The sequence below is a fragment of the Molossus molossus genome, unplaced genomic scaffold (assembly GCF_014108415.1).
Source record: "Molossus molossus isolate mMolMol1 unplaced genomic scaffold, mMolMol1.p scaffold_m16_p_15, whole genome shotgun sequence".
In the NCBI taxonomy this organism is placed as follows: domain Eukaryota; kingdom Metazoa; phylum Chordata; class Mammalia; order Chiroptera; family Molossidae; genus Molossus; species Molossus molossus.
Window position 1 is genome coordinate 54,481,225 of NW_023425350.1, and position 26,580 is coordinate 54,507,804.

The following is a 26,580-nucleotide window of genomic DNA, read 5'->3' on the forward strand; positions in this document are numbered from 1 at the left end:
GGGCGGGGACTAAAAGGATCCGTGGGTCGGAAGCTGAGGTGTGGATGCGAATCTCAGCCTTGTCCCTAACCCTTATTGGGTCTTGAACGGGACGGCCTCACTTTCTTCCTGTGCAAAGCATTGGCCAAGGTGAGCTCTGCACATGTCTCCGCTGGTCGAGATTCAACAGTCTTTTGCAGGGCAGTGGGACTCAGTTTCCTTCTTCCTCTCGGTGTGATCCTTTAGGGAGATTCTCCTAGAGGGGACCACTCTCGGAGATTTGATTTGGGTGAGATCTGTGACTACATTAATTAAATCAACTGCTTCATTTACCAGGCTCAGAAATTTGGTTTGTCATCCCAGAATGTATCAGCCTCCACGAGAGGAAGTAATCCCCTAAACAGACTGTATTTTACATGTTCTTTATGGTTGGGGCTCCTCTCGTTCAAGACAATTCTGTACACAGAAAGACACATAAACAACAATATAGCTGTCCTATGGATATGTGTTGTGAAGACAGAATAGAGAAAAGGAGGAAATGCCTCTTTAAAAAAAATTTTTTTTCCTTTATCGATTTTAGAGAGAGGAAGTGAGAGGGAGAGAGACAGAGAGAGAACATCGATTGGCCACCTCCTGCATGCTCCCCCACTGGGGATCAGGCCACAACCCAGGCATGTGCCATGACTGGGAATCAAACCTGTAATCTCTTGGTGCACGGGTCCACGCTCAACCAGTGAGCCACACTGGCCAGAAAGAAATGCCTGTTTTTTTTATCTTCACCCGAGGACATTTTTCCATTTTTGTTCAGGTAGAGTGGGAAGAGAGAAACGTCGACGTGAAAGGGACACATCGAGTGGCTGCCACCCACACAACCCAACCAGGGCCGGGGACAAACTGCAACCGAGGTACATGCCCTTAGTGGGAACCGAACCCGGGTCTCTCTGTACCGCAGGCCGACGCTCTAACCGCTGAGCCAAACCGGCCAGGGCCAGAAATGCCTCTTTTAAATAGGATGTTTAAGAAATACCTCACCAAAAAGGGCCATTTGAACAGTTCCTGGAGGAGGTCTGGAAGCAAGCTATGCATCTGAAAGAACAGCATTCTAGGCAACCAAGAGAATTGAAAGGCTCTAAGACACATAAGGCCTTAGCCTATTTAAGGAATAGCAAAGAGAACCATGTGGCTTGAACACAAGGGGGAATATATTTAATTGGAAAAAGTTATTCTGACAAAAGTCTGGTATGCAGATTATATAAAGAATCCACACAACTCAAAAATAGTAAGAGAAACACCCTAATTAGGAATGGGTGACATTTGAACAGACACTTCACAGAAGATATATGAGGTCAATAAACTCATGCTTAATTTAGCCATCAGGGAAATGCAAATTAAACATAATGAAATACTACTATACATCCGTATGACTAAAATTTAAAAGACTGATACTATCAAGTGGAGTACAACATGCAGCAACAACTTATATTGCTGAATATAACCACTGTAGAAGAGAGTTAAGTTTGGCAGTTTCCTTAAAAATTATATTTAACTTAGTAATAAAAACATGTATAAAATATACTTACCATACCCAGAAATCTCACTTCTGTTTATCCAGAAGTGAAAATGTATCCACACAAACGTTTACATATAAATGTTCATGACAAATTTTACTCATGATAGCCAAAAATGAAACAACCCAATACCTACAACACATCAATAGATAAACAAATTATGGTAAATTCATACAATGAAATGCTACTCAGAAATAGAAAAGAATGAACTGATACTTGCAATAATACTTGCAACACAGTGGCTCTAAAAACATTCTCAGCCAAAAAAAAAAACCAAAAACTAAAATTATATTACTGTATGACCCCATTTCTACAAAATTCCAAAAATTACAAATTTATTCTAGAGTGCCTAAAAGCAAATTAGCAGTTGCCAGGGATGGGGAAGTGGGAGACAGCGACTGGAAAGAGGACCTCTGCAGTGAAGCCAGTGTTCCACACTTTGATGTGGTGTTATCAGGGAGTTTGAATTTGTCAAAAATCATCAAATTATTCACCTTAAAAGAGTACATTTTATAGACTATAAATTATGTCTCAATAAAGTGGATTAAAAGTAGACATTGAAAAAAATTGTCTCAGTTCATAGCAGCTTGTTTATAAGCACCAAAAGCTGGAAACAACCCAAATATTCATCAAGTGAATGGATAAACAAATTATATATCCATACAATGGACTACAACTTGGCAGGCAAAAGGATCAACTGTTGCTACAAGGATGAATCTCAAAATAATTACACTGATGATAAAAGCCAGATATAAAAATAGTACATGCTGTATGGTTCCACTTATCTAAAACAGATCTACATTGGTTGCGTGGGTAAGGAGCCTGGGGGTGGAAAAGAGGAATTACAAAAGGGTACAAGGAAACTTTGGGGTAAGACATATATTCTATATTAATTGTGGTAATAATTTCATGGATGTATACATGTCAAATATATCAAACTGTACACTTTTAAAATGTACAGTGTACTGTATATCAATTATATTTCTAAAGCTGTTTTAAAAATTACAGTGCAACAACACTGTAGCTAGAATTAAAAAAAAAAAACTGACAGTACTGTGCTAGTAAGGATGTAACTGGAACCCTTACACGTTGTTGATGGGGATGTGAAATAGTATGGCCATTGTGGAAAAGTTTGGCAGTTTCTTATAAAATTAAACACATACATATCCCATAGCAGCAATCCTAGTCTAAGGGAAATAGACATGCATGTTCATAAAAATCTGTACACAAATGTTTATATCATCTTTGTTCAAAGGAAAAAAACTAGAAACAATCTAATCCTTCAACTGATAGATGGATAAACAAATTGTGGCATATCCCTACAATCTATAGGGATATTAAAGGGAGCATTAAAGGGAATGAACTATCAACCCACTCATTGACATGGATTAATCTTGAAAGCATTATGGCAAATGAAAGAAGTCACATTCAAAAGGCTACGCATACTGTCTGATTCCACTTACATGACATTCTAGAAAAGGCAAAATTACAGGGACAGAAAACATTAGTTGTTGCCAGGATCTGGGCTTGGTGGGAGCAGTTGGTTACAAAGCAACATAAGAGCATTTTCAGGGGTGGTAGTGGTGATGAAATGTCAACTGTCATTACAAACTGAATGCATTTGTGAAAAACTCATAGAACTGTACACTAAAAAGGTGAATTTTACTGTGTTTCAAAAACTCATCTTGGAGGTAAAGATGTTCCTTTTACCTACAGCTGCAGAGGACTAGAAAGCCTCATGCATCATAAAATGAATTCAAAAACTGATCTGATGAAGGGTTAACTGAGAACTTTCATAAGAATATCAATCTCGTTCTCTCAATACATAGGTCTGCATCTATATGTTGCCTGTCACCATCTGTTGAAGTGAGTCTAACCATGGGAAGTGTTATCTGAACAAACAGGTCATAGAAGACACACTCCGAGAAGTATTCCCATGTGAAAATAACCTGTACTTCTTGAAAAACTTCCCTCGGATGTAAGTGACTGTTCTGTATTGCTAACAGGTGTAAGTATGTGTAGGACCTCAATGTGAAATGAGGGGAAGAGCTCTGGTGCCTCCCGCTGTCATATACATGCTTGAACACTCAAAACTATGACTGCCAGATTGATTTATTTTTTAAAATATGTCTTCATTGAATTTTTAGAGAGAGCAAGAGAGAAACATTGAGAGAAACATCGAATGTCTGCCTTCTACATGCTCTCCACTGAGGATCGAGCCCACACCCGGCCATGTGCCCTGCCCTGGAATTGAAACGGGACCTCTCAGTCCATGAGATGATGCTCAGTCCACTGAGCCACACCAGCCAGGCTCTGCCAGATTAACAAAACCTCTAGAAAGCAGAGCCTGAAGCAAGTTTTGTGTTCCATTAATCAAAATTCCCCACTGTGGAAACGGACTCCTCCACACTTCTGATCATCACCTCGCCCTGTAGTAGCTGCTCAGAAATCTGCTGGTGGTGGCTGGGGACTATTCTTTTTCATGGTATTCTTGGTAAAACTATTTGAATTTTATTTTATTTTTTTCTGGTCCACGGGCTGACACTCCAACCACTGAGCCAAACTGGCTAGGGCTTATTTTATTTATTTATTTATTTATTTATTTATTTATTTATTTATTTATTTCTCACCCAAGGATATCTTTCCATTTTTTGTTCAGATAGAGTGGGAGGGAGGGAGAGGAAGAGAGAGAAACATCGATGTGAAAGGGACACTTCGAGTGGCTGCCACCCGCATGACCAACCAGGGCAGGAGACAAACCGCAACCAAGGTACACGCCCTTAACGGGAACCAAACCTGGGTCTCTCTGGACCTCAGGCCAACGCTCTAACCGCTGAGCCAAACCGGCCAGGGCTTATTTTATTTTTTAATATAATTTTTTCTTTATTGATATTTTTTTCTTTATTGATTTTTAGAGAGAGAGGAGAGGGAGAGAGAGAGAGAAACATCAATGAGAGAGCATCAATTGGCCTCCTCCTGCATGCCCCCACTGGGGATCTGGCCCACAACCTGGGCATGTGCCCTGACCAGGAATTGAACCAGTGACCTCTCAGTGCATGGGTCAACACTCAACCACTACACTACACCGGCCAGGTAGAACTATTTGAATTTTAAACTATTTATATGTGGGTTTTTTTTTCTTTCTCTTTCTTTCTATTTTTGAGACAGAAGGGAAGGGGGGAGGTACAGGGGGAAGAGAGAAACATCAATGTGAGAAACACATCAATTGGTTGCCTCCTGCATGAACCCCGACCAGGGCCAGGGATGGAACCTACAACTCAGGCACGTGCCCGACTGGCAATCCAACCCTCAACCCTCCAATGCGTGGGCCGACACTCTAACCAGTGAGCAAGGCCAGCCAGGGCATGTGTGTGTGTGTTTTTTAATAAAATAAATTTAAAAATCTTAAATAGAATACTAAAGACCTTTTAAAAAGGGAGTTGCTAGTCCCTTTAGCCAGAAAACTTTCAATGGTGTGGAGTAGAAGCCTAAACTACAGTGTGTTGAAGAATAAATGAGACACAAGATAGCAAATGGAGCCTTGCTAACAACCACGCTGATAACTGAAATAGAAGAGGAAGGGGACAGGGAACAATAGGGTAAAGAAAGGTATTTTGAAGGTGGCAGTGTTTATATGATGGCACTTCTGCTGGCAATGTCCTCCTTAGAAAATGCTTGCTGAAGAACTTCTTACAACTATTAAACTAGCTGGACTCCCATTACCTGTCCCTGCTTGTTCTTTTTTTGTCTCACCAGTTGTCTTGCTCCAATTACTTTCAAGTGAGCTTTCATGATGTAGGACCAGCCCTTTAGCATCAACACTTCTATCTCTGTTCAATGTGCCAGGCAAAGAAAAACTTTATGAGCCATCACTGATGAAGGGTAGCAACTTCACTGAGCTAATTAGACTCAGAGAGGGAAGTAGCTGAGTTAGAGCATTTCCTGAAGGTCAGGTTCAACATGTTGTTCACATATAAAAGAGAACAGATAAAATAACTATCACATGCAGTACAAGACATTCTGATACAAATTTTCAAAGTAAGAGGTTTTAAAAAATGAAGCCAATTTACCCAAGTATTCATCAGATATCTCCTGAGGCTTTTGATGTCATGATGTGAAGACACTTTATTAAGCAAACAAAAGTTTTTGGCTTTCTCTGCAACTGAAAATAATTAACACCTCCTAAGTGATCCATCTGTGTGTTCTAGGGGTATATAAGCAAAGAGGCAACTTAAAAAATGTCAAGGTCAAGTCACTACTCCACTGTGAGATGCAAGTGGAGAAAGATTCCAGCAAGTTATACTCAACAGAAGCAAAAACTCAAGGAGCCATGCAAGTCTTCCCAGATATCCCAGGCTTTAAATGTCACATCCTATTCTGTACATTAAGCACCCTTTATAGTCTACAAAAGTTTTCAAGTTTTCTGAGTAGCTCTACCCAGCTGATAACAATTACCCTGTAAGGTAAATTATCTAGCATTCTGGTTTATCAGTCTTTTGCCCAATTGACAGTCAGTCCCTAAAAGTGTATCTACTCCTGTGTTAAATGGCATATCTGACAATTCAGTGAAAGAAAGTTAGTAGTCAAATCCCACAATAGACTGCCAAAGAGAGAAATGTCTAATCACAAAATCACCACCACTAATTATAAATAGTGATTAGGTTCCAAAGAAATTGTCTCCTAGGTAGATTTTAATAGAAATCTTGAACAGTTAGGGGTAAAAAAAAACAAACAAATACCATTAATGATTGGGTCAATAATAGAACATGACAAAATAGAACATGACTAGAATTTTTTGTACACATTCATAACACAAATCTAGTCAAAAGGAAATGCATAGAAAAGATAGAATTTTTAAAAATTATGTACAAGGACTTCTCTTTATTACTCTATCAGTTCTAAAATAATATCTTCCTTTTAAAAAAATTTAAGACGGGAACAACAGATTATTTCCTCCACTACTGTAAATACTGCAAAGAGTTAAGTATTAATATAGTTTTTCCTTATGTTCGAACTGAAGGGAGAAAAAAGTAGATTATAAACCTCTTTTGACCTGATCTTATAAAAAGTCACTCCAACAGTCTTCATTCCTGTCTCCAGATAGATTTCCAGTGCAGGTTTGTGTCATTCAGTCCATCCATAATAGGCTGGGTAGGGTAGTCCATAGTAACTGCCAGGACACCACCTCTGACTCTGGACTGCTTGGTTGGCATTTGGCTGTACATTCCAAGAGTACCTCCTTTGTGAATAGTCCTCTCCAGGGGGGCCAGGAGGAGGGTTATGGCCTCTCTGGTAAATGTTCTGATTCTGTGAAAATTTTCTTAAAACAGAAAGTAATAAACTATAATTAGTTTTAATAAAATATATAATGAGTTTTGTAAAAGAATAAATAGATACTCTGGTTCTACGGTTTTCTACCTGTGTGACCTTAGCAGATAAATTGCTTAATCTTTGGATTTCTTAGTTCTTTATAAAATTGCCTTGGCTGGTTTGGTTCAGTGGTTAGAGCGTCGGCCCACGGACCAGAGTCCCGGGTTCAGTTCCTGCTAAGGGCATGTACCTCGGTTGCAGTTTGTCCCCGGCCCCAGTTGGGGTCATGTGGGTGGCAGCCACTTGATGTCTCTCTCATATCGATGTTTCTCTCTCTCTCTTCCTTCCTCTCTCCCTCTCGCTTTATCTGAAGATAAATAGGGGAAAAAAAGTCCTCGGGTAAGGATAAAAAATAATAATAAATAAATAATAAAATGGAGCTAATAACACTTTCCATCTTCATGAGTAATGTTCTGAAGGTAAATTAAGACAATATAGTTAAATTACCTACCATAATGTCTCAGCACACAATAGATCCCAGAAGCTTTTCTACCTTTGAGATAAATGCCCGACTATTCTAATCAGATACTTTCTTTCCAAGTCTGGCAGGTTGACATGAGACAGAATAAGCTATTTATTTCTGAAAACATGAAGCTGCTTTCACATTATAATACATATATAAATTAATTATAAAATATAGAAATTTTAACCATGGTACATGCAACACATTTAGAACAGTAAAATTTAACTTTGTCTCAAAAGCAAGATCGGTAAATCTAATATAATCATACAAAAGAAAATTTGAAATCCGAGAAAAGTACCCCCTACCCCACTAACTCTCAATCTTGCCTAATCTAATTCGACTGTTTAATATTTCCTTGTTGATCTTTTCCCCATAGTATTAAAAAAAATTTTTTTTTTCTTTATTGATTTTAGAGAGAAAGGAAGGGTGAGAAACATTGATGAGAGAGAACATCGATTGGCTGCCTCCTGCATGCCCCCTACTGGGGACTTGGCCCACAACCTGGGCATGTGACCTGACCAGGAATCGAACCAGCGACCTCTTGGTGCATGGGTCAATACTCAACCACTGAGCCACACTGTGTGTTTTTTTTATTTTTAGAGAGAGGAAGGGGGAGAGAGAGAGAGAGATAGAAACATTGATTAGCTACCTCCTACATGTCCACTACTGGGGCTTGTGCCTGATGGGGAATCAAACCAGCAACCTCTTGGTGCATGGGTTGACGCTCAACCACTTGAGCCACAACATCCAGGCCCTAGTATTTTTTTATATTTTTTTACTGTTATGTGATAACCAACTTCTTTCACTTATAAGTGAGCTCTCACTTTCTGTGGCTTTATAAAATGTCATAGTATGGCCCTGGCCAGTTTGGCTCAGTGGTTAGAGTGTCTACCGTGGACCAGAGTTCCAGGTTCGGTTCCCGCTAAGGGCATGTACCTCAGTTGCAGTTTGTCCCCGCCCCAGTTGGGGTCATGTGGGTGGGGCGACCAGTCGATGTGTCTCCCTCACATCGATGTTTCTCCCCTCCCCACTCTATCTGAAGATAAATGCAAAAGTGTCCACGGGGGAAGATAAAAATAATAATAATAAAATTAAATGTCATAGAAAGGACATAATTTACGTAGCTTTTCTTCACTGTTAGAAAATGTAAGCTGCTACTAACTTTTTTTTGGTTAATCCTCACCCGGAGGTATTTTTTCCATTGATTTTTAGAGAGTGGAAGGGGCCAACCAGTGTGGTTGAGCATCAACCCATGCACCAAGAGGTCACTGGTTCAATTCCCGGTCAGGGCATATGTCTAGGTTGTGGGCCCAGTCCCCAGTGGGGGGGGATGCAGAAGGCGATCAATCAATGTTTCTTTTTTTTTTTAAATTGATTTTTTTTTTAAATCCTCACCAGAGGACATTTTTGCATTCATCTTCAGATAGAGAGAGAGGGAGGAAGAGAGAGAGAGAAACATCGATGTGAGAGACACATCAACTGGCTGCCACCCACACGACCCCAACCAGGGCCGGTGACAAACTGCAACAGAGGTACTTGCCCTTAGCAGGAACCAAACCCAGGTCTCTCTGGATGGCGGGCTGATGCTCTAACCACTGAACAAAACTGGCCAGGACTCTCATCGACGTTTCCATCTCTCTCTCCCTCTACCTTCCTCTTGCTCTAAAATCAATAAAGGGAAAAAAAATTAGAGAGAGTGGAAGGGAGAGGGGGAGAGAGAGAAAGAGAAACATTAATGTGAGAGAGATACATTGCCTGGTTGCCTCCAGCACATGCCCCAACTGGAGCTGGGGACTGAGGCTGCAACTCAGGTATGTGCCCTTAACTGGGAATAAATCCCAAGACCCTTCGATTTGAGGGCTGACACTCTAACCACTGAGCACACCAGCCAGAGCAGCTATTACCTACTTTTTAAAAATTTTTTTTTCCTCTATTGATTTTAGAGAGAGAGAGAAAGTGAGAGGGAGAGAGAGAGAAACATCAATGAGCGAGAATATAGATTGGCCACCTCTTGCATGTCCCCCACTGGGGATTTGGCCCACAACCTGGGCATGTGTCCCGACTGGGAATCGAACCGGCGACCTCTTGGTGCATGGGTCGACGTTCAACCACTGAGCCACACTGGCCAGACAACTACTTACTTTTTCACTGTAATAACACTGGAATTAACATCTCAGAACATGTACTACTATATCCTGAGTAACCTTAGTCAAGTGTTTGATTTGTAGCTGGGAGATTTGAGAAATGTGCTGAATGATTAAATGAATATAACTTCTTCCATATCTTGAAATATTTCCTTAGTCTAATGTGGAATTAACAGGTATGAGCATTTTTTATGGTTATTAGTGTTATGTTTCAAAAGGACTGTAGCAATTTTCAGTGCTACTGGCAATTCAAGCAACATTTTAAACGTTTGATTTTTTTAAAATTGATTTTTAGAGAGGGAGGGAGAGAGGGAGAAACACTGATATGATAGAGAAACAGTGCCCTGGCCATTCTCGAGTTTGATTCCAGTCAAGGGCACATACCTTGGTTACAGTTCAGTCCCTGGCCAAGGTCAGGTCTGCAGGAGGTAACTAGTTGAAGTGTCTCTCCCACATTGGTATCTCCCCCCCAACACTCTATCTGAAGATGAATGGAAAAATATCCTCAGGTGAGGATTTAAAAGAGAGAGAAACAGTAATCAATTGCCTTCTGTATGCACCCCAACAGGGGATCGAACCTGCAACCTGGGCATGTGCCTCTGACCAGGAATTGAACTGGCAACCTTTTGGTGCATGGGATGATGCTCAACCAACTGAGCAACACTGGGCAGGGCACAGGGAAAATTTAGAAAAAGGTTTACCATCTTCTAAAAATGCTAAAATCTTCTTGAAAGTGTTTATAATGTGCTAAAGTACATTTTAAGTTCATGTAATAGTCAACAACAACCCCTCTGAGGCAGGTATTATTAAAATTTCCATTTCATTAATGAGAAAAAAATTTCAGAAATCTTACCCAAGATCACATGTGAGTGAAGAGCAGAGCCAGGATACAAATCAAGGTTCAGCCTAACAACCACTACACTGGACTGCTTTATCATAAACTGTTGCTGTATTAACAGGCAAAGAAAAGAACCTTACGCCCTGGCTGGTTTGGCTCAGCGGTTAGAGCGTCAGCCTGAGGTCCAGAGAGACCCGGTTCGGTTCCCGCTAAGGGCGCATACCTCGGTTGCTGTTTGTCCCTGGCCCTGGTTGGTAGCAGCCACTTGATGTGTCCCTTTCACGTCGATGTTTCTCTCTCTTTCTCTCTTCCTCTCTCTCCCTCCCACTCTATCTGAACAAAAAATTTTTAAAAATGTCCTCGGGTGAGGGTAAAAAAAAAGAATAGAACCTTGCTATTTTAATCTGTACCAGCCTGGCCGGTGTGGCTCAGTGTTTGAGCATCAACCCATACACCAAGAGGTCACTCACTGGTTTGATTCCTGGTCAGGGCACATGCCCAGGTTGTGGGCCAGATCCCCAGTGTGGGGCATGCAGGAGGGGGTTAATCAATGTTCTCTCTCATCGATGTGTCTATTCCTCTCTCCCATTCCCTTCCCCTCTAAAATAAATAAAGAAAAAATATATATATATATATTTTTTTATCCTCACCCGAGGACATTTTTCCATTTTTCGTACAGATAGAGTGGGAGGGAGAGAGAGAGAGAAACATCGATGTGAAGGGACACATCGAGTGGCTGCCACCCGCACGACCAACCAGGGCCGGGGACAAACTGCAACCGAAGTACGTGCCCTTAGCGGGAACCGAACCCGGGTCTCTCCGGACCGCAGGCCAATGCTCTAACTGCTGAGCCAAACTGGCCAGGGCAAGAAAAAATATTTTTAAACTGTACTGAGGTTTTTCTATTTACCAAGTGAAAATACTTTTGTGATTTATCTGTTCAAATCCTTTGCAAATTTCTGTACTGGAATTTTTCCTATAATTTGTATTTACTCCTTAAATAACAACCTTCCTTATTCTGAAAACAATACCATTAACGTAGTCAAAGAATGCCAAGATCCTTTTTGGTAGCACATCAAAGTGTTGGCTTAAACTAAGTTTAGAAACAATGAGTATTTCTAAGTCCTTTTGCCAGATGCCTCTGCAAAGTCATTTATTTCCCATCCCAGTTGACAGTGATCAGAAAGAAAATGTCAATTCCTCACCATTATCATAATGTCTTTGTACTAATTTATAATACTATTCACTTCTATTTCAATTCTAGAAGAAGGGAAAGCAGCAATACCTTACTGACTGCTGTAAGTCTTGGGTTTGGGTGTGGAAATGCCGAGAAGGTGTTGGGTAACCTTGGGTCCAATGTACGTTATTCCTAGGTCTGTGGTTAACAGCCTTATTAGTGGTTTGGGCTGGTTCCATCATATACGTTGAGTATTCAAAACCTCTTGATCTCGATACACTGGAATTCCGATCCCTCAAAGAAAATGTTTTTTACATGTAATATTACTGGTTTCCAAATTTAGTAGCCAATTTAGTGTCCATATTTTGGCCCATAAAAATAACAATCCCATCATCCCCCCCCCCATTCCTATTTGTTAAGGTTTCCCTGAGCAAGTAAACAAGCTATAAGAAGAGTGGGTATGTGCAACTTAATGACATAAAAACATCTCCCTAACCACAAATTTCACATGTGAAATGCAACTTACCTTCTGATGGGACCATTCAGAAGGTCTTCAATGTAGTTTTGTCTTTCTATGCAATGTCCCCGGCACCTATTGAATACTGAGGAGTGGAAGAACTGTTAGAAAAAACTGTACAAAAAGCAAATCTTTCCTAGATAAAGCAAATCAGCTAAAATCCACTGACAAATTACTCAGGCTATTATATCTCAATATTTCCAGATACATCCCTATATAAGCTTTTGGCAAAAGATTATCTTATGTCAGAATAAATGAATTACAAACTTTTCTTTTTTCCAAAATTTGAGAAATTCATTTATATTTCCACCTCCAACTTCTATAAAAAGGGAAAAACAGTGATAAGTCTCATACTTACATTCAATTGCATTATCTGGTCTCATGCCTTGTACATCAATCAAATATCTAACAAAACAACATAATTTACATCATTTATATATAAAAATAAAAAAATCAAGTTTTTTCAGAAAAGGTACAATTTCTCTTACAAACATAGATATAAAAATCCTAAGACAATATCAGCACATCGAATCCAGTAATTGTTAAAGAATGATTTACCATGATCACAAAAAGGCTTTATTCCAAGGATGTAAAAATGAACCAACTTTAAAATTACTTACATTAATATAACAATTTAATTAATAAATAAAAAAACAAAAATATAGAACCAAATTGGCAAATGTTAAGGTATCCAATGATATACAAGTATGACATTATTTACCAGGAATCAACAAATAGCAAAAGACAAATTGGGAAAAAATGTCATATCTAAAAAATATTGTTTAATAACTGCATGAGCCAAAAACTTAGGAGTCAGCATCACTGCTATTTCTTCCATACCCTCATTTTCAACCCACCATGAATCTTAACAGTGACATCACCTACATATCTCTAGCATATGTCCACATCTATCCACCAAAATGACCACCATACCCTGGACCAAGCCACCATTATGCTTCAATTTCTACAAAAGCTTCCTAACTTGTCTACTTGCTTCCATGCTGTGCCCCTGTAGTATATTCTCCACTCAGTATAAAAAATGATAGGTTGAGAACACAAATTGATTATGTTCTACACTAACCCTCAAAGTAAAGAGTTCAATAATTTTTTATTACTCTTAAGATAAAGTCTAAAACCTTAAACACAGGCCTGCACGATCTAACTCCTATCCATTCTTCCAGTTTTATTTTAATGCCATACTTTCCCCATGGCCCAGCCCCCTGGCAAGTTCCTCCAACACAGCATATGCTCTCCTGTTATAGGGTCTTTAACTGTTCCTTATGCCTAGAATTCTCTCCCCAATGTTCCTATCTTAATACCTACTATTCCTTCAGATATCAGATCAAGCTTCCCCATTAAAACCTTCTCTAACTTCCATGATGAGGTCAAATTCTCCCTCTTAAATGTTCTCTTAACACCATGTTCCTCTCCTATTCACTTATCCAAGTTGTAATTCTATATGCATTTGTGTTATTCTTGAATACCTATTCCCTCTCTAGACTGTTAGGATCCACAAAAGGCAGGTCAAGTCTCTTTGCTCACAAGTCTTTTTGCTAGCACCCAGCACAGTGCTTACATATGACAGATACTCAATGTTTTCTGAATGAACGAACACAAATAAGTACACTGTAGCAAAATCCACAAAAAAGCACAAGGGTATGAACTTTTTGATTCAGAAATTCCATTCTGAGTGAAATTATCTCTGAAACAATAGAATATATACTCGAAGATATTCACAGAGGAATGTTCATTATTTCAATGTTTTATATCAAAATCTTCTTATTCATATGTTCATCAGTAAGCAAAGGAAAAAACAGCCTTTAAAAACAGAACATCTGAATATGATACCGTTAAATTCAAGTATATGCTTATATCTGCATTTTTAAAGTCTGAGAAAATATGCACTAAAATATTATTGGTGGTAAGCTCTGAGTGGGGGGCAAGATTGCTTTTTACCTCATACATTTCTATGCTGACTGCATTTTTGCAAACAGTTTATATTACCATTTAAATAAAACAACTTAGACATGGTCTGCCTCATAGGTTTGGCAACTCACCTGCAGATGAGGTAGCCAGTTCTGTTTAAACCATGGGTACAGTGGACACCAATAAGTCTGTCTATAAAACAGGGAGTGTAGTTAAATAAATGAATACCCTAAAAACAAGTTATATAATTTTCTGAATAGTAATATTAGTTACCACAATACTACCTGAAAAAAATTAACTCTGAAATGTGTTTTTTAAGGAACATACGATAAAGAATGATCTAATATAAAGTCAAAATTCATTGTCCTAGGAAATTTTGCATAATCCCCACTTAAATGCAATAGTGTAAACTGGGGAAGGCCCGGTGAGGTACTTACAGTAAAATTCCACTAAGACAAACTCATTTGTCTTAATGTAGAATACTCACCCATAACTGATTTAATTATTTTAAAAAGGGAATTAAAAAAGACTGCTTTTCACCTCTAAATCCCTGTACCCTAACAAGAAACCCAAAAGGCTCTCAAGTATTTACTGAATCAATCTATTTTCTGAGTCTACCAGTTCTAGAGAGTGGATTGTGGAGGGTCCTCTTCTCCATCAGTGAGCCTGGTATCTATGGGAGGGGCTTAGAGCAGAGGTGGCCAAATGGACTGTAAGCCAGGTCCTGAGACCGCTATGGCAGGGAGCACTGCAAGACACAGTGAAGTCAGCACAATGCAAGCAGAAAACCAACATGGGGTCAGCCTATACAAAACACTACCCTTGGTGTAACATGTGCATGACCAAGATTTACAAACATGTTCTTATGCACTTATTTGGATCTTCTAGCCCTCACGGGAACAGATGGAACACTATATAACAGTTCCACACAAAGGAGCCTGGAAGCAGTGAGTGGGCAACCAGCTGCACCCTAACATCTTAAGAGGTAATGTTTCTATGATTACAGCTTATACAAATAAGATAGTTTACCTACTCTGTAGATGCTGTGGTTATCACAGGCAAAGTCCAGCAAGTACAGGGGAGTTCTGTGACCAGGGCTTAAGATATTTAAGAACTAGTGTCTACATTAAGCAACCAGGTAACAGTTTGAAAATTTATCTTGAAAGTCATTGATATATCATCTCTCTCTTTCCTCCCATCCCCTATCTTCTCGTATCCACCACTTTTCTTTCTCTCCTACGCTCTATTCATATATATGTATGTGTGTGTGTGTATATAAAAAATATATATAGCCCTGGCTGATTTGGCTCAGCAATTAGAGTGTCAGCCCACGGACCAAAAAGTCTTGGGTTCAATTCCGGTCTAGGGCATGTACCTTGGTTGCGGTTCGGTCCCCAGCCCTGGTCAGGGTCATGCGGGAGGCAACCAGTCGATGTCTCTCTCTCACATTGACCCCTCCTTCCCTTCCTCCCACTTTATCTGAAGACAAATGGAAAAATATCCTCTCTCTCTCTCTCTCTCTCACACACACACACACATTTATGTCAGATTTACTTAATAAAGTGTATACTACTTAAGCTAAAGTTAGAAGACAAAATGAACTCTTTGTCCTGTGGGTGGGTGGCTTTGCAAAGAAAAAAGATTCCTCAATCTTAACAGGTGGCAAACACCATGTTCCTTCTGATAATTAGATATCAGAAACAGGCAACCAATTCTTTAAAATTTAGAAGCTGTTAAGACCTGTTTTCAAACAGAGTAAAGTAGATCTTAAACCAGGAACAAGAAAACACCAGCTTTTTAAGTTCTTCCTGTCTGAAAACTAAAGATAAGAAGTGGTCATGACCTTCCTTACTTGTACCCAAAGGGGAAATAGCAGAAATAATTTAAATATAAATGAAGAGGATATAATTCCACTACTTCACTCCGTTTTGTTCTGCTTCTAGGGGCTCTGTGTCACTCTAAACCTTTGCTTTTGTTTTCTCTTTTACATACTCTAAGAGCTGAGATTCTAATGTTTCCTTCCACCCACCACTCACCTCTTAACCAAGAAATAACACAAAAGAACATTTTAATTTTATTATATATTTCCCATTCAAATACCTAAAAAAAAAAAAAAAAAAAAAAGATAAGCTAGTTCAGTTCATATTTCTCAACTAAACTCATTTCCAAAATTAAATTGTTTATTTATAACCATAAAAGAACAAACACCCTACTCTATAACCACCATTTGATTATGTCCACATTATCAAATAAAACAGGCCTAATGTAGGAACTGTTAAAAATATTAAAAAATCCCCAACCCGATTCAAAATGAATACCAAAGTTCAGGTAAGAAAAATAAAAAACTCACCATTATCTTTATTTTCTTTCAAAAACCCATTAACAGCACATTTGAATTTAAAAATAGTGTCATCATCAGGCACCTGATGCCCAATCGTAAAAATTTTTAAGTAAGGAATAGTTTCTGGTAAATCCTATAAGGCAAAACCATTGAAATGTATATTATTTCATTTGCAGGCAAAGAATTAAAAATTAATTAGAAGAGCAAAATACAAACCAAGAGATTATAATAAACTTAGTGTGTAGTTCTGATAAAAGCCATGTTTTCCAAAGTTGCGTCAACCAAAAAGTATCACTAGATTTTCATTACTCAATAGGTATACAAAACTTAAAGCTAAACTCGTGAATGAATGCATATGTAACTAAAAATTGCACAAATAATTCTACCTATTATTTTACATTTCAAGGGCTATAAAGCAGCAGTGATTTAAGTATAATAGAGTCAGAAGAACTTGGATATCAATTGTGACACAGCAAATTTCAGGCACCATTGAGAACTGGTATTCCTGGGGTAGAAGAAAGTAGATATTGATAAAAGCCAGAAAAAATTAAATGAAAATTCTACACTTCTGAATTTAACACAAACGTATCAGTATGAACCTGTGATGTGTTTTATATAAAGGTTGCTAATTCAATTCCCAGTCAGGGCGCATGCTCAGGTTTCAGGCTTAATACCCGCTAGGGGATGTTCAGGAGGCAGCTGACCAATGTTTCTCTCTCACATAGAGGTCTCTCTCTCTCTCTCGCTCGCTCTCCCTCTTACTCCCTTCCTCTCTTTCTGAAATCAATAAAAACATAGTAATAAAAAAATAATACACACCTGGCTGGTGTGACTTAGTTGGTTGAGCACTGTCCTGTGCACCAAGGATACAGGTTCGATTCCCAGGTCAGGGCCCATACCTGGGTTTTGGGCTCGATCCCCAGTAGGGGGCATACAGGAGGCAGCCGAACCATCTTTCTCTCTCTCCCTCTCCCTTCCTCTCTAAAACCAATAAAAACATATTAAAAAGAACACACACACACACACACACACACATAATATAAACACATTTCTTAACTGTGACCACTGAAAAAGCAAAGGAACAACTGATGTCATCATGACACATCAGGGGCCACACTGAGAAGCAGCAACTGGCCTAAGACAGGACCTCAATTTGTGCCTCAATAAGAATAACAACTGCAGTGCCGTCCCTAGTGATACAAAACAATAAATAAATAAAATAAAATCTAATGGTCATCGTGGGAGGATATGAGTGAATCAATTTTTGAAAGTTGTTAAATAAAAGGAAAGAATCATGCCTCCACAACTGGGTAACCAAATAGCTGAAGAGGGAAAGCTTCTTGTTTTTTTTTTTTTTAATCCTCACCCGAGGATACTTTTCCATTTTTTGTTCAGATAGAGGGGGAGGGAAAGAGAGAGCGAAACATCGACGTGAAAGGGACACATCGAGTGGTTGCCACCCGCACAACCCATCCAGGGCCGGGGACAAACTGCAATCAAGGTACGTGCCCTTAGCGGGAACCGAACCCGGGTCTCTCTGGACCACAGGCCGACACTCTAACCGCTGAGCCAAACCAGCCAGGGCGGGAAAGCTTCTTTAGTTAGACATATACCTAGATAATAAATGGAAAAAGAACAATAGAATTTGCCATTTTTGAAGCCCCAAATTAATTAATGGATAGGTATTAATCATCAGTGACTGCTACTATTACAGAAAAAGTCAATCACTTACATGTCTCTATGGAAGAACACATCATCACCTATGAAACTGCCTTGCAAAGAAAAAGAAAAACAAAAAACCAAGCCTGAATTTGATCAAGCCTCTAAGTTCAACTACCAATTTATAATAAAAGGACTGACGAATACGTTAACACATGGAGACAAAATCATCAAAATCATTATGGGACAAATTACCTAGTTTCTTCAAAAAATAAAATTTAAGGGGGTAAATAAAAGAAAGTAACAGGGATGTGGAGGGAGAACCTATAGATTAAATAAGATTTCAGAGATCAAATAATCAAATGCAAAGTGTGAACCTTATTTGGATTTAACTCAAACTCTCAAAAACATCTTTTTAATGATGTCCTGGCCAGTTTGGCTCAGTGGCTGGAGCGTCAGTTGGCCAGCGGACCAAAGAGTCCAGTCAAGGGCACATGTACCCCAGTTGAGGTTGGGTCCCCGGCCCTGGTCAGGGTCATGCAGGAGGCAACCAGTCAATGTGTCTCTCTCACATCAATGTTTCTCGCCACCCCCCACCAAGATAAATGAAAAAATATCCTCAGGTGAGGATTTAAAAACAAAACAATTTTTAATGAGATTGAGAAGACAATTGCAAATCTGCATTCTGACTGGATTCTGACTGGTTATTTAATATTAAAGAATGATATTAAGGAATAAAGTCCTATATTTTAAATATACATACCAAAAATTTACAAAATAAAATGAAATAATATCTGAGATCTACTTCAAAATAAGATGAAATGGAGAGAAACGGGGAGAAGTGTAGATAAAACACAGTATCAGTGGATAAATATGAAAACTGGATGAGTTTATAGGTGAACAACAAACACCTACAGTATTATGTCTTCTACTACTATATGTTTAAAATTTTCTGAGAATTGTTTCAAAACAAGAAGGCATTATGGAAAACAGTCCGGCAGTTTCTCAAAGGATAAACATACAACTACCATGGGATCCAACAACTCCACTCCTACTGTACATCTAAAGAACTAACAGCAAGGCCCGGCCGGTGTGGCTCTGTGGAGTGAGCATCATCCCATGGACTGAGAGGTCCCAGTTTGATTCCCGGATGGGGGCATTCAGGAGGCAGCTGTTCGATGTATCGCTCTCACATTGATGTTTTTCTCTCTCCCTCTAAAAAAATAAATAAAAACATATTAAAAATAAATAATTAAAAGAACTGACAGCAGGGATTTGATCAAATATTTGTATAACCACATTCACAGCAGCACGATTTACAATAGTCAAAGGGAGAAAGAGTCCAAGTGTCCATCAACAGATGACTAGATAAAAAAAAAATATGGGCCCTGGCCGGTTTGGCTCAGCAGTTAGAGCGTCAGCCCGCGGATTTCATTCCCGCTTAGGGCACGTACTTCAGTTGTAGTATGTCCCCAGCCCAGTTGGGGTCGTGTGGGTGGTGACCACTTGATGTGTCTCTCTCACATCGATGTTTCTCTCTCTTCTTTTTCTCTCCCTCCCGCTCTATCTAAAAATAAAAACGCAAAAAAAAAAAAAAATGTATATACACACATGGATTACTCATCAATAAAAAAGGAATGCCAATTTGTTACATACTATAACATGGATAAACCTTGAAAATATTATGTTTAGTGAAACAATCCAGACACAGACAGACAGATTTATGAACTTATATGAGGTACCTGGAACAGGCAAATTCAGAGACAGAAAATAGAAGAGGATACCAGAGGCCGAGAGGAGGGGAAATGAGGTTATTATTGTTTAATGATTCAGTGCTTTTGTTGATGATGATGAAAAAGTTTTGGTTACAGACAGTGGAGATGGTTACACACATTGTGAATATATTTAATGTTACCGAATTATATATTTGTGAATGGTTAAAATGATAAATGTTATTTATGTATGTATATTTTACCACAATAAAAAAAAAAAAGGAAAAACTGAGTTTAAGCTTTAATTCTTCCTTTTCTGAACCTGCTTTATCATCTGTAAATTTCATAATTATAATCATTTATCCTCTGAGTTTAGTGAAGACTAAGCACTCAATAGGAGATATCAGTACTACTACTACTTCATCAGCTGAGGATTGCTATGCGAAGTTACTAAGTTAAGGTATGTGAGAGTACTTTTTAAATTGCAAACTGCTACACAAGCATTAACAAACATTAGGTGTTATTGTTTCCCAAGGCCATGGAGCTGGTCAGGAGTGTAATTCTTTCCCACTGATATGTCACATAGGCCCACAGAATATATGGGTTTCCATATTACAGACTGTAGAGAAAAGAAAGCATATAACTTTGAGAACAACTTGTCTTTTACTGTGATGCTCAGGCAACTGCTTAAAATAAAGGCTAAAGACAACGAATGTTCCTTTTTTTTTCTTTTAGTTTAATACTATTCTTACTAAAAGTTTACTTCATTTTCAAAATATAGAACATGGAAGCTTATAGATTTCCTTAAGGACAAACAAAGCCTACTGCCTAATGTTAGAATTTAATTCATGTCACTAGTCTCAATTTGAGACAATCAGAATGTTTAATTAAGGAAACCATTTGGTTCCCTTTATTCAACTGTCACCCATGAAAGAAGGCCTGGATTCACCTTAGTATAAGGTGATAACTACTAATTACTATAAATTATTATAGTATGAGAAAGAAGGTTCTTTTCAATTAAGATTTCCATTTACCTCTGGTTTATAATAGCGGCGAGTATATGTTAAATCAATAATCAGTCCAAGTTCTTCATTCTGTTCTTGGATTTTGTTAAAAAGATCCAAGGGAGTAAAACGTTCTTCTGGAGCAAGTTTCTCTTCAAAACTCTGTCAGAGAGAATGAAATAACAAACAGCAAAGATGTGCTTAAAATCCTTTCTTATAATATCCATTTATTCAAGCCCTGTGCTGCTGATATACAGTAAGATTCAAAGGAAAGTTCAATTTTATGGATTTTAAAAACAGTATTACAATCCTTTCTTCCAGACAAACTGCAGGTAAAAAAAAAAAAAAAAAGCTCCTGTATATATATTTATTTCTGTGTTTGTTTCACATTGGTCTCCTAACCAGACTGTAAGCTCCCAGAAGGCAGGGACCACAGCAATTTAGTTCCACTGTAGCTCCAGCTGCAAGTGAAGTGCCAATAAACATACTTGTAATACTTCTTAAATGGCTTTTATTGCTACATATTCTTTATGTATTTGGCTTATTTGTGTACTCTGTTCCACTGATCTTATTGGTTATTCAAGTGCCAACAACACAGAATTTTGTTTGTATTTTTAAAGAATACACTAGTTTTTAGAGCACTCTTAGGTTCACAGTAAAACTGAACAGAAAGTAGAGTCCCAACTTATACTCTCTATCACCCTACACAGCCTTGCAAAACATCAACATTCCATACCATTGTGATACATTTATTAGCAACAATGAACCAACATTGATTTATCATTATCAGTTCAAGTCCACAGTTTACATTATGAGTCAGTCTTTTGCATTGTAATTCTATGGGTTCTAACCTTTTTTTTTTTAATCCTCACTGAAAGATACATTTAGAGAGAGGGAGGGAGAGAGGAAGAGACAGGGTGGGAAGGAGGAGGCAGGGGAAGAGAGAGAGAGAGAGGGGAGGGGAGGGGGGAGAGAGAGCGAGAGACTGATGTGAGAGAAACACTGATCAGTTGCCTCCTGTACGTGCCCCCAACCAGGGATCAAACCTGCAACCTAGGTATGTGCCCTGACCAGGAATCAAACCCCCAACCTTTTGGTGTACAGATGATGCAACAACCAACTGAACCACCCAGCCAGAGCTGAGTTTTGACCAATTTATAATATGTATTTACCTTATAGTGTCACTTAGAAGAGGTTCTCTAACCTAAACATCTCCTGTACTACAGCAACACTTTTAATATGCCTTAATTATTAGCAGGGCTAGAGGACCCCCTTTAACCATTATTCTTTTTTTCCCCCAGAATTTTCCTGGCTATTTAAGTTTATTTTTCAATGTGAATTTTAGAATCAGCCTATTTGAGACAATGTTAAGCTTATGAATAAACTTAGGAAGATTGAACAGATTTATGATGTTGAGTCTGAAAGTTTTAAAGAGTAAATTAATTACAGTAAGGCATATAATCTCTCCAGTCAGTTTCTTGAAGACTTGGAGCTGATGGATCAATTATCATCTCCAGCTATCTGAACAGTAACTAATTTTTGATAACTAAATAAATCACAACCCTTTAGGAAGCCTTCATTAACTCTGTTATCATTTCACCCTCTTTTGAATTCCTAAGTATTTCTTGCTGTGGATTTATTTGACACTTAACATATTTTATTTTATATTCCAGTGTGCTTCTTAACAAGTGACTGTCAAGTATAGAGGTGACATTTCCTTGGATGACTTCCATAAAACACACAGAAAACCCACGTTACATTTGACTTCCACACTTGGGTAATTTATCTCCCTAATTCTACTGCATGAATAAGTACTACACTGGAAATGGTTATATAGTTATGTGGTTTCTTATACAATCCCAACCCTGAATTAAATCACTTAAGTATACTGAGCTAGAAGAGGCTTTTCATAGTGACATCACACAGGAAAGATTTGTGCCTGTGTAGAGGAAAGAAAATAAAGAGTCTCATGTTTTCTCTCTTGCTGATGTACTTTCTGGCAAGAGGCTAAGCTGAGACACCCTGTTAAAACCTCAGGAATCCACTTTTAGAGCCCCTTAAGGTACAGACTTGAGTTGCATAGACAGGAAGAACACGGGAGAAAATTCACAGTACTAACTGCAAATGTGGGCGGAGAGTCCATTCATTCAACAAACATTTACTAAGTATTTATTATATGTCAAACACTGTGCTTGGTGTTGGTGGATGTGAATAAGAACCCTATGTTTATCTTTATCAAATAATTAATTTTAAAGTCCAGAGATGCAGAAGAAATGACACAGTAGGCAAAAAAGAAACCCTGACCTATGCATAACAAATTAAATAAATTCCCAATACATTTAAAGTGGGCTTTTCCTGATACTAATCCACGGTATGCGGGACAATTTATAAGATATAGACTCTATTCTCACCTTTTTTATATAGGTCAAATGTTTTCCCCACCTATTACTTTCTTAGTTCAAACAAAAACACAATTTTCAGAATTTCCATACTGAAATCCTAACCTTGTTGATCTAAGACATTATTTGGTTTTGATGATGTGAGCAAAGGGTCTTACTGGCATCTAGTGGGTGGGGTCATGAATGCTAGACATCTTGCCAAATTCAAGGGAACAGTCCTACAGTGTGTTTCATACCTGAATGACTCTTCAATGTCCTATTCAACATTCATATAAACTGTTCATAATTATCTAAGCCTTAGAAACTAACTCCAACCCTGGCTGGTTTGGCTCAGCGGTTAGAGCATCAGCCTGCGGTCCAGAGAGACCCGGGTTAGGTTTCCGTTAAGGGCAGTACCTTGGTTGCAGTTTGTCCCCGGCCCTGGTTGGGTCGTGCGGGAGGCAGCCACTCAATGTGTCCCTTTCATGTGGATGTTTCTCTCTCTCTCTCTCTCTACCTCCCACTCTATCTGAACAAAAAATGGAAAAATGTCCTCAGGTGAGGATTAAAAAAAAAAAAAAAAGAAACTCCATTTCACAAACACAAAGGGTTTTTTGCCATTCTAATGTACACTGAATTTTCCAGGATAGTCATCACTTATTAGCCAAGTGAAGAATGAACTTGGGTTTTATTTGGAAATCTACTGAGAGCTATTTACTGTTATGGAAAATCCTACCTGTAAGGCAATATGACCCACCAAAATCAGTCCACATTTGCAGTTTTTGCATTCATAGTGCAAGAACCGACTTTATTTCTAAATGCCTAAACATTTACATATTGAAATGTAAATACACATTACTTTATTATAAATTCCTTTATTTATTTCTTGTATGAGAGTTAGAGCAATTCACTGATTTTTTTCTTTAAAAGTAAATATGGATGAAGGTGGTATTGACCTATGAATTTCATTTCAGGATAGTAAAGGCGAAATACAAAGTAGGTGCTATGACAAAAGAAATGGGAGTGTGATTGACAACCTGTGTTCTACATGGTGAAATTAGATTTCTGAAAGACTCCTGAATAAATTTTTGCTTACCTTTTTCAAAGGAACTTTGAAAGCAATGAAACGAGTCCCAGGCATCCTCTGTCCAACTGGGAGATAGTCTTTCCATCTGTTAACACATTTTTTGTTAGCCAAATTTTCTTAGCCTGTCTCCCTGCACAAACTGAAGACTCCTCCATCGCCTCTTCTCTTTGCTTTGCTTTCTTTAAAAATAAAAATGTTTTTAGTCCTGGCCAGTTTGGCTCAGCAGTCAGAGCGTCGGCCTGCGGTCCAGAGAGACCTGGCTTTGGTTCCCGCTAAGGGCAGGTACCTCAGTTGCAGTTTGTCCCCAGTCCTGGTTGGTCATGCAGGTGGCAGCCACTCGACGTGTACCTTTCACATTGATGTTTCTCTCTTTCTCTCTTTCTCGCTCTCCCTCCTACTCTATCTGAACAAAAAATGAAAAAAGAAAAAAATGTCCTTGGGGTGAGGGGGGGAAAATGTTTTTATTGATTTTTTTAGAGAGAGAGAAAATAGAAACATCCATGTGGGAGAGAAACACTGATCGGCTGCCTCCTGCACGCCCCCTACTGGGGATCAAGCCCACAACCTTGTCATGTGCCCTGACCAGGAATCCAACCAGAACCTCCCAATCCATGGGAAGATGCTCAATCTACTGAGCCACACCTGTTGGGCACTTTGCTTTGCATTTTGATGCTCCACATATTCAACCCACCTAGTTCCTCTACATTCCCTTCTTCCTGTTTCCAAATCCTGAAAACAGATACAAGGCAACAAAACAGTGCAAAGGTCTCAACAAATGAGGCATAGCTAACACAAGAGATGCAAGAACTTCTGTATCTGATAAAACTTAGCCTGGTACTAAATAATAAGGTAGCATTAATACATACATGTTGACTGAAATAGTTTAAACTCAATTCCTTCACTTCATAGTTTATTTTTAGTCCTCATACAATGGATGCCATCAAATCTGATCAGTAGGGAACTTAAAGTTCATATCCTAAAAGAAAAGCTGATAGAAAAGGGACTGTGAACTTCACTTAACAATACTAGGAGTCACAGTAAAAATTAATATTTGAGCTGACTTCTGTTAGATGAGTTAGAATTAACATAGGTTGATTCAGTACATCTGAAACAGAAAGTGAGGTCAAAAGTGGCAAAGTTGGGTCTGGAGAAGCAGATTGGATTCTAGAGAGGACAGTCCTCAAGGCCATGGTATAAAGTTTGTTTTTATTCTTGAAACAATGCTCTTGAGTGATATTTTTGAACAATGTTCCAAATTGCCTATTTAAAGGGTTTCTTATGTGAAGGATGGATTGGAAGGAAACAAGAGTAGATGGATATACATACACTAGTGAGGGCCTAACTGCAATCAATCAGGCAAGCTCCGTATTAGGATGCTGATGGACAGAAGCTAAAAGATTCAAATATTTTCAGGGGATAAAATGAAGGAAACTTAATGACATAGGAGGTGGAGGAAAGGTCGGTCTGGAGGAATAAGTAAGGGTTCATTGCACATTTAAGCAAAGTCTCAACATTAACCATTTGAACCTCTAGAAAATGATCTCTCAAATGAGACCTGTTAGGAAGCAACAGTATGCCCTTTGTCACTCCTGGAAACAATACGAACCAACCTGTTCGGTTAAAAGTTCATCGGTGCTGGTGGGTTTTTTCACTCTGACTTCGACCTTATTACATTTTCTGTGCCAAAATAGCCCAACTTCTGAAATTACGGGGGACTCTATTTTGGTAATTAATGGGTGTCCCCAAAACTGACAGTCCCATCTTAAAAAGCAGCTCCTCTGCATTTGACCCGAAGGGCAAAGGTCAGACCCTCACTTTAATTTTTTTAAATGTACTTTTATTGTGGAGAGGATTACAGACCTCCCTCACTCCCCTACCCCTTTGCAGAGCCTCGCTTTTACAGATAGGAGAAATCAGAAACGCGCAGGCGGCCCCTCTCAGCCACTGCGTGCAGGCCCGCCAGAGGGGCAGGGCTACCGGCTGGGGGCGGCCGGGGGCGGCCGGGCCGAGCGCGCGACTACACCGACAGGCAGAGGCCAGGGGAGATGAAGCCCAGGCCACGGAGCCACCAGCTGCAAGGGCCACGCCCAGGGGCCACGGCACATTACCTTTCGGGGATGTGGTTCCCGCCCTTCTTCTTGGTCGACGAACGTCCAGAAAAGCCGCGGCCCCGGCCCCGACCCCAGCCGCCGCGGGCACCATGCCATTGGCTCATGTGGACCCCAAGATGCCGCTCACCCAACCCCAAGAGCGCCAAAGTCGCCAGTGCAACTCTGTGGAAGCCAAAACGAGATCCTCCACCGGAAGCTCCGACACAGCAACCTCCGCAGCTCCGCCTCCCACCCGGCTCCTTGCTAATGCGCACGCGCCACTGCCCGTGCTGATGACGTCACCGCGCGGGCTGACTGAACGGCTAG

General features: G+C 39.2%; 1 protein-coding gene across 9 annotated transcripts; it reads right to left on the reverse strand.

Annotated features, from left to right (window-relative positions):
- Nucleotides 1-1,565: 1,565 nt before the first annotated feature.
- DUSP11 (dual specificity phosphatase 11) lies at nt 1,566-26,453 on the reverse strand. Of its 9 annotated transcripts, none has more exons than XM_036263200.1 (11): nt 26,272-26,447; nt 24,173-24,248; nt 20,729-20,860; nt 16,333-16,456; nt 14,114-14,174; nt 12,415-12,461; nt 12,066-12,141; nt 11,648-11,833; nt 6,601-6,867; nt 5,618-5,751; nt 5,193-5,377 (listed from the first exon to the last, which is right to left on the reverse strand). In XM_036263200.1, exons 1-9 carry the CDS (start codon nt 26,376-26,378, stop codon nt 6,672-6,674), a joined length of 1,005 nt encoding a protein of 334 aa, XP_036119093.1. In that variant the 5' UTR covers nt 26,379-26,447; the 3' UTR covers nt 5,193-5,377; nt 5,618-5,751; nt 6,601-6,671. The 9 variants fall into 9 exon arrangements, with proteins under 9 accessions (XP_036119094.1, XP_036119093.1, XP_036119092.1 ...); XM_036263199.1 differs by having other exon boundaries at nt 5,302-5,489; nt 5,618-5,709; nt 6,591-6,867; nt 26,272-26,448; XM_036263196.1 differs by having other exon boundaries at nt 5,302-5,489; nt 6,591-6,867; nt 26,272-26,448.
- Between the last annotated feature and the right edge of the window lie 127 nt (nt 26,454-26,580).

What these genes read in the sequence shown, in the direction of transcription:
- DUSP11 (XM_036263200.1), bottom strand. Translation starts at nt 26,378, where the DNA reads ATGAGCCAATGGCATGGTGCCCGCGGCGGCTGGGGTCGGGGCCGGGGC. An exon ending in GGGAACCACATCCCCGAAAG is followed by an intron (nt 24,249 to 26,271) that starts GTAATGTGCCGT and finishes ATGTGTTAACAG; the next exon opens with ATGGAAAGACTATCTCCCAG. An exon ending in GAAAGAAAATAAAGATAATG is followed by an intron (nt 14,175 to 16,332) that starts GTGAGTTTTTTA and finishes CCTGTTTTATAG; the next exon opens with ACAGACTTATTGGTGTCCAC.